This window comes from Vombatus ursinus, unplaced genomic scaffold (genome assembly GCF_900497805.2).
Source record: "Vombatus ursinus unplaced genomic scaffold, bare-nosed wombat genome assembly UNPS02015255.1, whole genome shotgun sequence".
NCBI classification, from domain to species: Eukaryota; Metazoa; Chordata; class Mammalia; order Diprotodontia; family Vombatidae; genus Vombatus; species Vombatus ursinus.
Genome location: NW_020955033.1, coordinates 326,934 through 339,833, shown reverse-complemented (window position 1 = coordinate 339,833; position 12,900 = coordinate 326,934). Strand labels below are relative to the sequence as shown.

General features: G+C 38.7%; 1 protein-coding gene across 1 annotated transcript in view; it reads left to right on the top strand.

Annotated features, from left to right (window-relative positions):
• Positions 1-12,900, top strand: part of LOC114031725 (lipoxygenase homology domain-containing protein 1-like) — a gene marked incomplete at its 3' end in the record, with an annotated part of 576,714 nt that overhangs the window by 237,692 nt on the left and 326,122 nt on the right. Inside the window, exon 21 of the mRNA XM_027846874.1 lies at positions 11,694-11,826. Within this exon, the coding sequence (XP_027702675.1) occupies positions 11,694-11,826 (133 nt within the window). The remainder of the gene's footprint in view (positions 1-11,693; positions 11,827-12,900) is intronic.

The window sequence follows — 12,900 nt, the reverse complement described above, 5'->3', positions numbered from 1 at the left end:
TTGATTTTCTGTGGAGTCCAAAGTAAAAGGAAGAACAAGACAGATTTTCAGACAGGTCTATCTATGAAAGACATGATGCTTTATAGGAAAAGGTGTTAGGGCAGGAAGTAAGGTCTTGTCTTCTCCAAATGCTCACCCTCACTTCTGTGAATCCTGAATACAATTTACATGCTTCTTCTAGGAATCCATATAAGATCAAACTCGTCTTTCCTCAAGTACCAACTCTCCTACCACTCTCTGAGAATGACCTTACTCTTACTTTACCAAGGAAATTGACACTGACATCAAGTTCTTCAGCTCTTATCCTTCATTCTTCTTAACTTCTTTAAAGTCTTCTTCCTCTCCCTTAGTCTCAGAGATTGAGATAGTCCTTTTTAAAACTAATACCTCCATCTATATCCTTGATCCCATTCCTCTTCTTTCTTCCATGATCTTGCTCTAACGGTCATATACTTGTAAGTTTCTAGTTTCTCCAATGTTTCTTTCAACTGGCTTCTCCCTGCCTACCTCCAACCCCTCTGCCTACTAGCATGCCTAGGTGTCACCTATCTGAAACAAACAAAAACAAAAACAAACCCTTTCTTTTAGTCCATTTCATCACCCTAAAATCTTAATCTCTCTCCTCTTCTTCACAAACATTTAGAAAGAGTAGTCTACATTTATTGCTTCCACTGCTTTACCATTCATATACTTCTTAGCCTTTGCAATCAAGTTTTTGTTCCAACCACTAAAAATTTTTTTCCAAAACCAGCAATGACCACTTTATTGCTAAATCTATTGCCTTATTTTCTCATTCTATTTGTTATTTCTCTAGCATTTGGCCCTGTGGACTACCTTCTTCTTAAAATCCTCCTTTTCTTGGCCTCTGTGACACTGGACTTTTACAGTTCAGAGGCAGCTAGGTGGTCCAATGGATAGAGCACCAGGTCTGGAGTCAAGAAGAATTGAGTTCAAATTTAGCCTCAGTCACTTACTGGCTGCATGACCCTGGGCAAGTCAATTAACTTCTGTCTGCCTTCATTTCCTCAACTACAAAATGGGCATAATAAGAGCACCTACCTCACAAGGTTATTGTGAAGATCAAATGAGATATTTGCAAAATGCTTAGCAAGTGCCTGATATTTAGGAGGGTATGAGATATTCAAGGAGGATCAGCACCTCTGGTGTTAGGCCTTGACAAGCCCTTTTCAGGGCTGCTCATTCATCTTTGATGTCCATCTGTTACCCAACTCTCACCTCCAAGAAGCTATAGAATTCACAGCAACCACACCCTGGTAAAACTGTCTTGGCAGACAGGCTAAACCAGGTTGAGGGTTTGACAGGTCTCAAACCTGTTAGTGAGTTAGGATGTCTACTTAGTTAGTGAGTTAGTGAGTTAGAATGTCTACTCCAAGCATGTGAAGACTTCTCCTGGTAAAATGTGTGGATGAGAACAATTTATTCCAATGGCCATTAAGACAGCTGAACTTGGTTAGAATACTTAGAACTTGGTTGGACATTGAAGATATCAAAGTCATCCACTGCATCCCGGGCCCTCCCCGGTCATCTTGACTTTTGTCCTGCCACTGGACTTTGATGAGTCTGGAAGAGAGAATGAGGCTGATGACTTTGTGTAACTCTGCCTTACTTAAATCCAATTCACTAGCAAGTCAAGACATCACCCATGATGTCACTGGTCCTTTCTGAAAACGAAGGACAAACAAAAACAGCCCGGAACCTAGTAGGTACTATATAATTGCTTATTCCCTTCACCTGTTCCCTAGTTTACTTACTTTGTTTCTAAGTGTTTTTTTTTCTTGGTCTCCATTCCTGGCTTTTTATATTTCTTCCATCTGTTAAAAATGGGGATCCTCCAACTGTCCTTGACCCACTTATTTTCTCTCTCTAGATCAAGTCCATTGACTATTTCATATACTTCCATGGTTATAATGATCACTTCTGTGCCTATGATTCTCAAATCTACAATCATTCCTCCTATCCCCAACTTCTTCCCAGAACCCTTGGGCTGTATCTCTAGTATTAACTTCTAGGTATCTCTCCCTGCATGCTCCATTGACAACTCATTCATACTGGACTCATAATTTTCTCACTAAACCTTTCCCCTTCATCTTTTCATATACTTGCAATCACTTTTGATTCTTTTCCCTCCTTTCCCCTTTTTATCCCATGAGTTGCCAAGTCACATCCACTGCACTTCTGAAATGACTTTGCCATCTGTCCCTTTCACTCAGGTCCCACTGCTAGCACACTTGTTTCAACACTAATCTCTTATCTCCTGTTGTAGCTTGACTGGATCAGTCATTCCCAAACTCTCTCTGTATTTTTTCATATTCTTTTTATTGTAGTTATTTGTGTCTATTTTATTGCGTCTTTTTATTTGTGTCTTTTTATTGTAGTTATTTGTGTCTATTTCCTCACTGTGTTTACTGTATGTTGAACACCTCCCAGAAACATCTTTGGTAGATATAACTGAATTCTCAAAGAATCTCCTCCAACTAATCTTCTCCCATGTATATGTCAGGATTATACAAGATATCTTGTAAGAGGCTATAGAAGAAATAACTATCCAATGATTCTAATTATCATTATCAAATAGGACATAAAATAGGGAGAAAAGTGTTTATTAAAGGTGTTCCCTGCTGTCAAGTAGGATGTCCTAAGCAGAATTCAAATGAGAAAAGGATTGCTTATAACTTGGAGGCTTTCCTAATGGAATGTTAATATGACACGGTGCCTATTGCATCAAACCCCAGGAATATTGAGGTACCTCTTTAAGGAATTCCACAGGTTCTAAAAAAGATAGTTCTAACAATTGACACAGGAAAATAAAGGGATGAGGAATGATTGTTAACCTTAGTGTAATATGCAACCCATTAAGTTACCGTATCAGTACTTATATCTTGGAAAGTTAGGTACTGTGATGAATGATGAGTGGGTTTAGAATTGGATGGGTAAATAGAGCAAGCTGAACTGAATTTGGGAAATTGTGCAATATTTTCAGTGATCTTGAGCTGTTCCCTGACACACAAACCTCTCTTTTCATTAACACTGTTCTCTTAGATTATGCTGTATGACTACAAGTCGTGGAATATCACTATCTCTAAAGAATCAATATTATGACAGATACAAAGGGCAATGGTGAATCATGCAATCATAGAATCTCTGAGCTGGAAGAAACTTCAGAGGCCATTTAATGCAACCCATACCAGAACAAGAATCCTTTCTATGACATATTCAACAAGATGGCATAAAGACCTTCATTGATGGGAACCCACAGCCTCCCAAAGCATCAATTCCAATTTCAGATAGCATTGTTAGTTGCTAAAGTTTCTAAAGACTTCAGACCCAAATCTGCCTCTTTGAACCTTCCACTCCTTGTTACTAGTTCTTCCTCATGGGGATTAAGTAGCAGACAGTTTGGTAGTTCTCAAGAGACTATATAACGCATTACCAAGACGGACTGGCATGTAAGAATGAATAAATGAAAAAGTAGTTATTAGACACTTACTATGTGTTTCCCAAACACTGTAGGAAGTACAAGGGATGCAAATAAATACAAAAGTGAGATGGTCCCTGTCCTTAAGAGAGGCTACAAATATTGGGCAGTAGTGACCAAGGGTTTTTTTGGTCTGGGACGTAGCAGGGATACTGAGTAGACCCATAAGGAAGTTGATTGATATGTCCTTTCCACTATTGATTCAATTACCATTCTTGAAGAAATGGTGGGAGATGGTAGCACACATGGTAAGAAGATAGCTGGAAGAATGTTCTTGTGGTCAGGGACAATTTAGATAGGTGACTTTCTGAGTTTGCCCTCACTGACTCATCATCTGTATAGCTTCACTCCACAGTAGGGATTCCAGACCTGAATGTATTATGTCTCCCAGGCCATGGTATCTGGGATGGTTAAGTTGGCTGGCTGGAAGTCAAGTAAGTGATAATGAATAACAAGCATTTATTAAATGCTTTGCAAGCCACCCAGACACCTAATCCTGCTTCCAGATACTTACAGTCATCATCCGGGGAGGTGGTTCCTGTGGACAAAGGGCCAGCCAACCAACTGTTTCTCACAGGGCAGGAAAGCCAACCTAAATAAAGCATTCTGAGAGAGATAAAGGAGGCAGCATGTGGTAGGCAAGTTGAGCCATCTTCACCTTGACAACCATCTCTCCTCAGACTCTGATGGAGAAAGTCCAGCACCCAGAACTTAAGGGCCTTGAGAGTAGCTGTGTCCCTCATGATACAGCCACCATGAAGAGAGAAATCACTGCAGAGAAGGGGCCCGCTTTCCTCATCACCACCAGCATTAACCCCTGACCAACTGTCACCAACAATTCAATTCAGTTCAATCAATATTTAGCACCTACTATGTGCCAGGCACTGTGTTAAGTTCTGGGAATGCAAATAAGAGAAAGAAAGACAGTCCTGCCCTCAAGGAGCTTATGATCTAATCAGGGAAGACAACGTATAAAAGGAAGCTGGAAGGGCGGGGATGGAGAGGAAAGTATACTAGGGAGTACCTGTTGTGGGAGTATCTTGTTCTGGAAGTTTAGACAAAGCAGAGCTATAGATGGAGAGTGGAGTGAGTTGTAAAATCCAGGTCCAACCTAGCTCTATGAAGGAAAGTTTTAGTTGGAGTTTAGTGCTCCAATAGGCAAATATTCACAAGAATTCGGGAAGTAGCAGCACTCCTCACACCACAAGTCCTGCTCTCAACTTGGCCTTCACAGTCATCATTTAGAGAAGTGGTGCCTCCTGGTCATACTCACCAACTGCCAACTTGGCTGAAGCATCAAGGCATCCTAAGGGAGTGCCAGAAAGTAGCATATGGTGGTACAGTCAAGCCACCATCACCACCACCTTGATAGCATCTCCTCTGAGATGTTGATGGAAATAGCCCAAAGAACTTTTGGAATAACAATGCCTGTATCCCAGCATCCACAGCCCTCATCCCAGGAAGTAAGCCACGTGGAGATGTAGCTTGACAGCTACTCCTACAGGGGATAGAGCCACATCTATTGAAGACTCAAAAAAAAAAAAGAGTTCTTGCTGCCAAAGTCCTTTGCACCTTCAAATGGTTCAACATTGGAAACTACTATGATTTTGTTGGTAGAGATGTTAAGGAAGAGACATCACCATCTGCTTTGTCACTGTACCCTAAGTACCATTGGACTATTCCATGCAGCTGAAATATTTCATATGTGTTTCCTCCTCCCTTAAAATGTTAGTTCCTTGAGAGCAGAGACTGTCTTACTTTTTTATTTATATGCCCAGGGCTTGGCACAGTGTTTTGAACATAGTAATCACTTAATAATAGCTTCATTCATTCATTCATGCAGACAAAATGAAATGTATGAAATGGAAAAGGAAGTGGGCCAGTCATGTAGGAAAAGTGAGGTATAGTCATACAGACAGTTCCTGACATTTACACTGATAACCACAAAATACCTAAGGGAAGCTTCCATATTGGAGCAATGTTCTATGGTGCATATGTGACAGGATATAGACAAAAAGCACACCAGATAATAAGGAACGTGTGGGATATAGATGATTTGCATTGATAAAGGCAATGAGGCAGCTGGGTAGCACAGTGGATAAAATGCTGGATCTGGAGTCAGGAAGATCTGAGTTCAAACCCAGCATCAGACGCTTACTAGCTGTGTGATACTAGCAAATCACTTAATCTCCATTTGTCCACTTCCTCATCTGTAAAATAGGAATGATAATAGCACCTACCTCCCATTTGTAAGGACCAGATGAAATAATAATTACAAAATGCTTAGCACAGTGACTGGCACATAGTAAGTTCTACATAAGTTTTAGCTATTATTATAATTACATTTACATTGATGAAATAATGAGAACATCAACTCGTAAGCATCATTCTTCCCTATTAGATTTTAAGCATTTTGAGATTGAGGTCTATGTCAAGTCTATTTTTGTATCCCCAGCAGCTAGCATGGAACATTACTTAGAGCAGGCTCTTAAATGAGTGTTCAATTGAAATGGAAACCCCCTACATTGGTCATTACATTACATTAATTTGTATCTACTGTCATGCTGTTTTATAATTGTTCTTGTGTTGTGAGAGGAAGAGAAAGTTGTGACTCCTGTTGGTAGTGTTTGTGTTTGTTCCCTCTCCTCAGATAGACTGTAAATGCCTTGAGGGCAGCTAATTTGTCTTTTTTTTCTTATCAATCAACAAAGCCTTGTCTAGTGCTCTGAACATAGAAACCACTCCAAAAATGTGTTTGACTGGTTACCTGAGACCTTTCTTTCCTGAACATTGGACCAGCTATATGACCCTGGGCAAATCTTTCTTGCTCAGGTTTCTCATCTACATAATTTTGAATATGATAGAAGAGGTTGTTGTGATGAGATGGCATACTTGGAAACAACTTTCAGAGTAGGAAAATGTCAGGCATTTTGTTATTGTTGTCTCAACAAAGTTTAAATTAATGAAATCTCCGACCTTGGAACTTTTAAGGGAAATCTTTTTAGTATTTTCTGACATAGTGCAAAAATATCCAGACCTTGACTAAAAGAAAAGGCGAAGCATAGTTTTTCAAGTGTATTTTGTTTTAATGGAATAAATGCTTTTTTCTAAAGTTATTAAATGAATTTCTTTAAAGGAAATAATGATTTCCCATTTTCTTTCATAATAATTATAGAGACATATTCCCAAATTTCCTGCCAATGCTCTTTTGTCCTAATGATATTAACAAGTGAGAAGAGATGATATGATGGGGTACACCTTCCTTGGTTAACAGAGGCTGTCCCTAATCTTTTGCACTGAACTCTCACTCTTTCAGTTTTTTTTCTTGATAGTTGTCTCTGATTGCACCAATGCTGCATAAGTTCCTAGAGAATTCAATTAAAACAAATCTCTTGAGTTCATACATCTCGTTTGTTCCTTACTTTTCTAATGACATTGTGGTGAATTTCTGCATAATGGAACATACCTTTTTACATAGGATCACAGTATCCTAGACTTAAGAGTCAAAAAAGACCTCAGAAATTATCTAGCCCTAACTCCTTCATTTTCTGGAGATCATACTGAGGCTCAAAGAAAATTAAGGGACCTTAGGGTCATGCTTGTAATATATAGCTGAGTTGGGATTTGGACCTAAGTCCTCTGACTCTTTAGAGCCAATACTTCATGCTGCCTACTGTTGCAAGGATACACAATTTCCTCTCCCTGCATTGGGTCTTCCTCTACCAACAGGAGTCACAACTTTCTCTTCCCCTCAGTCAGTGGTTTCATGGGTTGATTTGTTCATAATAATGGTTCATCTGGTGGCTGCTTCTCTGGTAAGCCAATCAGAGCCTACTCAGACTGGTCCTCTGATAATAGATATGCAGTCAAACATCAAGGTCATATTTAAAACCTTCTGAGCTTAGTAAGACCTACCAAAAGTTGTATTCCAATATACCTTTGAGAACCCCTGGTTGCCTTAGGACCATTAGGAGGCCCTGGACTAAATCTTCAGTGGAGAATGTATATCAAAGAGCTATGATTTTATATATGTGTACATACATACATACATGTGTGTGTATATATATATACACACACATACATACAAGGATAGAGACTAAACCTATGATTTATTTCATTGATAAGGAGGCTACTGGTGATAAACTTACTCTGTCAAAGTGGGTTGGAACTTCTTTTCTTCAATTTATAGTCTTAGAGTTGCCTTAAAACTTGGAGAGGTTTGGTAGCTTTCCTAGGGTCACACAAACAGTACGGACCAGAAGTGGGACTAAACTCAGGTCTTTCTGGCTCTCACGCCTCTCTACCCATCATGCCCCATTGCCATTCTTTTCACATTGCATATAATTATTTACCCAGTTCATGTAAAGACCTGTCACAGGCTAGTGAGAAGATAGGATGATATCATCTATTTTACTACCTGTGTATCAGTCAGTCAGTAAACATTTATTAAACACTTACTCTGCACCAGATACTATACTAAGGGATGCAAAAAGAGGCAAAGGTAAACCCTCAAGGAACTCATAATCTAATGGGGTATCTAAAATAGAAGAAATTAAGTAGCTTAGTACATTCTGGGAGAAAGTTGTATGACACATTAGATGACAAAGTTTGGGGACTATGTGGAGTGCCAGCCTAGGGAATGTCAATATCTAAAAAGCACTGTGAAGTGAAACCCTTTAGGAGGTATTTCTGGCTAAAATACAGCTAAGGGGTGCAGTGGATAGAGAGCTGAGCTTAATCTGGCTGTGTGGCTATGGGCAAATGATTTAACCCTTGTTTGCCTCAATTTCCTCTGTAAAATCTGTAAAATGAGGATAATAACAGTACCTACTTCTCAGGGTCATGAGAATAAAACGTGTCAATAATTGTAATATATTTTATTGTATTTTAATATAATTGTAATATAATATAATTGTACTGCAATATAATAATAATAATTGTAAAGCATGCTAAGGTGTATTGCCTGGCACACAGTCAGTACTATATAAATGTTAACGATGATGATGATGATGATGTCTGCCTGAACAGGAAGCGTATCAATACTAACAAAACCCTGACATTTGTACTAGACTGAAGAATCCAAAAAATCTGATGAGAAACTAGACTTAATGATTTCTTCCACATCAGAGCTGTGTAATAAGTCAGCCAGAAGGAGCCTGAGGGCAGTAGAAAATGAAGCTTGCTTGTTAGCACAGGTTAGCCTCCTTGGTGACCAGAGATTTTCAGGGACACATGTAGCTTACAAAACTCTGTGCCCAAAGTCAGCAAGAGTGAAGGGCCTACTCAACAATGCCCCACAATGGTAAGACAACCCCAAGATGAGGACATTGGAAGCCCTGATAGCCTCAGTGAGTCATGGCAGCACAGTGTAGCATTGGTACACTCCAGGCCCAGGGGTTCTGAGGACCCTGATCCTGTCCTGAGAAACCTGAGAGGGCTCCAAAGAGCTGTTTCTTTGAATCCCAAAGATCCAGGTGGGGGAGCAAACCCCAGGAGATGAGGAACCAAGAGTCTCAGGGTGAGATCACCCCAACAATAGCAGCAGGTAGAGCCTGGTCATGGTGCAAAGTTGTAGAGATGAGTAAATCAAAGGAAATATCTATCAATAGCATCTAAAATTATACCAAATTTAAAGCTCCTCTAGAATAAACTCATAACTTAATAAGACAGCAAGAAGTATTAGAAAAATATCAAAAGATTGAAAAAATAAAGAAGAAAATGTAAAATATCTGATATAAAAAAACAACACCTGGAAAACAGACTAAGGAGAGATATTTTAAGAATTACTGAATTTTATGAAAACCGCAGTTAAAAAATAAAAGCCCAAGGACTGTATTTCAAGAAATCCTAAATGAAAGCTGGCCAGATCTATTTGAATCAGAGGTCAAAGTGGAGATGGAAAAAATTCACCAATCACCTGAAAGAAGCCCCAAAAGGAAAAGTCCCAGGAATGTTAGCCAAAATCCATAGCTCTATGTCACAGAAAAAGAAACACTTCAAGAATCCAGAAAGAAGCAGTTCATGTAACAAGGGGGCCACAGTCAGAAGTATCACAGACCCAGCAGCTCATAGCATAAATGAGAGGAGATCTTGAAATATGATATACCAAAAGGCAAAAGAGATCAGCTTACTACCAAGAATAACAGCCTGCAACCAAAGTTGAATGTAATCTGAAAACAGAAAAAAAAAATAGACCTTTTAGAGGACTTTCAAGCATCTTTAGAGATGACCAGAACTGAGTAGGAACTTTGAAATACAAATGCAGGACTCCAAAGAAAACTAGAAAAATAAAATATATAAATGAAAAATAAATTTCTTTGTGCAATTGGAAAGAAGTGTTTGGCGAAGTAGTTCTAATATTCTAATAGGGGAGAGGAAACTGAAGTCTCTTAAGAACCTTATTATTTTCAAAGGATATTGAGGGAATTAAACAGGAAAAAACCCAAATATGGAAGTCTGGGGGGTGGATTAATTCTCTTCTGAGGGCTTGAAGAAAGGAAAGGAAAGGGTAAAAAGAGGAATATACTTGTGTAGAAAGAAGAAGAAGGGGTGATACTTGCTATTTCTCATCAGTGGAGTCTGTGAGAAGACTACACAAGCATGAAAGTAAGGATTCAGGAAATGACAATTACATTTGCAGAGGTATGTTAGTAAGTGGATTTCCATTAAAGATGTATTCAAAACACATTTTAAAGTTTAATCTATAATGTTAACCACCCCTTTCTTAATTCTAGACTATTAACAAAACATAAGTCAAGCCATACTTCGTAGGATTTACTGATTTCTAGGTAAAATGCTCACCTTGAAAACTGAACAATCAGTTCTCTCAAGCCATTCAGAGCTGGCTTCAACATACCCCTGGAACCTTCCTCTTATATCAAATGGAAGTAGGATTGAAGGCAAGTCAAGTCGACAAGCATTTGTTAAGCACTTGTCACAAGAACACTGGGAATGCAAGTATAAACAGAAAGACAGTTCCTGCTCTCAAAAAGCTTACATTCTAATGGTGGAAGAGAACACATAAAAAAGAGGCTGAAAATTAGGTGGGAAGAGATGAAGGTTCCTCGAGAAGGGGTATGGTCAAGATGGTCAAAAAGAATCAAAAGTACATCCTGGAGAGATTTTACACACACACACACACACACACACACACACACACACACACACACAGAGTTTTGTGTAGAAATGCATCAAATTGCAAAACAAAGTACCTGATCCTAAAGAGGAAAAATGAAAAAGAAAAGAAAAAAACAACAATCTAGAATCCAAGGTGCTATCTCAGGTTGTCTGTTAGACAATTGGCAGATGAAGTTGTGGTATGTGAATGTAATGCAATATTGAGTCATAAGAAATGACAAAACCTAATTCCAGAAAACCCTGGGTTATATGAACTGATGTAGAGTGAAGTGAGCAGAACCAAGAGGACAGTTTAGACAAAGATAACAACAATAAGAAGTAAAACAACTTTGACACACAGTACGATGATTAACCATTTTTCTTTGGATCTATGTTGAAGAGTATCATCCATCTTCTGACAGAGAGGTGATTGGTATGTGGTACAGAAAGAGAGATTTTTTTTGGACATGGCCACTGTGTGGATACATTTTACTTGACTATATTTATCTGTTTACAAGTATTTTTTAAAAACTATTATTCTCAGTTAATAAGGGTTGAGGTTAACAGGAGTTATGCCTAAAAAAGAGGGCCCTTGAAACACTTTTTACAATGTACAGAAGAAAATAGAAGGAAGTTCAGAAGGAAGAATTGATAAGCAGGACAGTTTTGAAAGTGATATTTTGAATTTATTATATACTTTAAAAACCCAATTGGTATGAAATGAGATTCACAGTTCCAAAGAGCATCTTCTTGGTTTTGTTGTGATAATGTGGAAATGTTTTTTTTTTGGGGGGGGGGGGAGGAATGCAGGTGTTTGATTTCAGAATAATTCATGTTCATATACATGTACAAAGATCAAGTGTCCTTTTTATGTCCTTGAGAGATTCCCTTCTTGGTTTCCTTGCTGTCTATGGGAATTATCCCTTGCTAACTGAAAGCTATGTGAGATCATTATAGTGCAGCATCACACTAGCACTTACTGAGGAATGCACAGCTGTATAAAGCTAGTGCTTAGTTCTAGAAAAAATCTTAAGAAACATACCAAACTTTTTTTGTTTCTTTGTTTTCTCTTTAATATCAGGTGACAATGCAGCATGTAAAGAGCAGGAAGACCCTAAACTTTGTGGCAAACAAGTGGCTATCTAGAATCCAAGGAGATGGAGACATTGTCTGTGAGCTACCTGTAGAAGAAGATGGAAAAGCAATTTTCCCAAGTGTGTTATTAAACTTTAGCAGTGCTTGCTGCATTCCAGTGTTGTAATAGCTATTTTATTTATTTCTGAAATATTTAGTTACATGATATTAGTTGTCCCAGTGAGGAAACTAATTTTTGTATCAAGTTGAAAGTTGTATACAGTGAGAGGTAAATGTTCCACGAATTGTGCCTGAGTCACTGGCCGTTCTAGGATCAGAGCTCATTAGAGTTCCTGAGTGTTGAACCTTTTTGGCAGCAATAGTGAAGGTGGAAGTTGGAGGCTATAATAGTTCCAGTCATGACATTACTTTTCATACCTCAACTGGGTCACCACTCTCTTAGGCCATTCCTTTCTTGAAATACCTCATTGTAACTAAAATCATTGTAAACTTGAGCAGTTCACGTCATAACAGTGTTGCCCTCACTTTTAAAAGACTATGAAAGTGGCATGCAATCTATCATTCATTCATTCTTTTATTAATTCTATTTCTAAGTTGTAAACCCAGTGGGCATTTTTTCTTACATAAAAAATGATCAATGTATGAATTAGGTTAATGATTCGGAACTTTCTTTACCCTATACATTTATCGATTAATCAATGGGATATATGGGGTGTTCAAGGTAGACTAGACCTCTGATATGAGGGCTTGCCAAGCAATTTTCAGGGCTGCTCATCCATCTTTGGTGTTCACCTGCCACCCAACTGTTATCTGTGGCTCCAAGAAACATGTAACATGCACAGTGGCCACACACAGGTAAAACTGTCATGGCAGATGGGCTAAGCCAAGTTGAAAGTACAGACAGGCCTCAAACCCATCAGCAAGTTAGTAGGATGTTTACCCCAAGCACATGAATCCTTCTTCTGGAGGAATGGTTGGATAAGAATAATTTGTTCCAATGACTATAAAGGCAGCTGACATAGCTGCTGTGAAACACTTAGAGCTTGGTCAGACATCAAAGATGCCAAGGTCATCCAATATATCCTAGGCTATCACTGGTCACCTTGACTTTTATCTTGCCACTGGACTTCAATGATTCTGCAAGAGAGTGAGAGAGAGAGAGAGAGAGAGAGAGAGAGAGAGAGAGAGAGAGA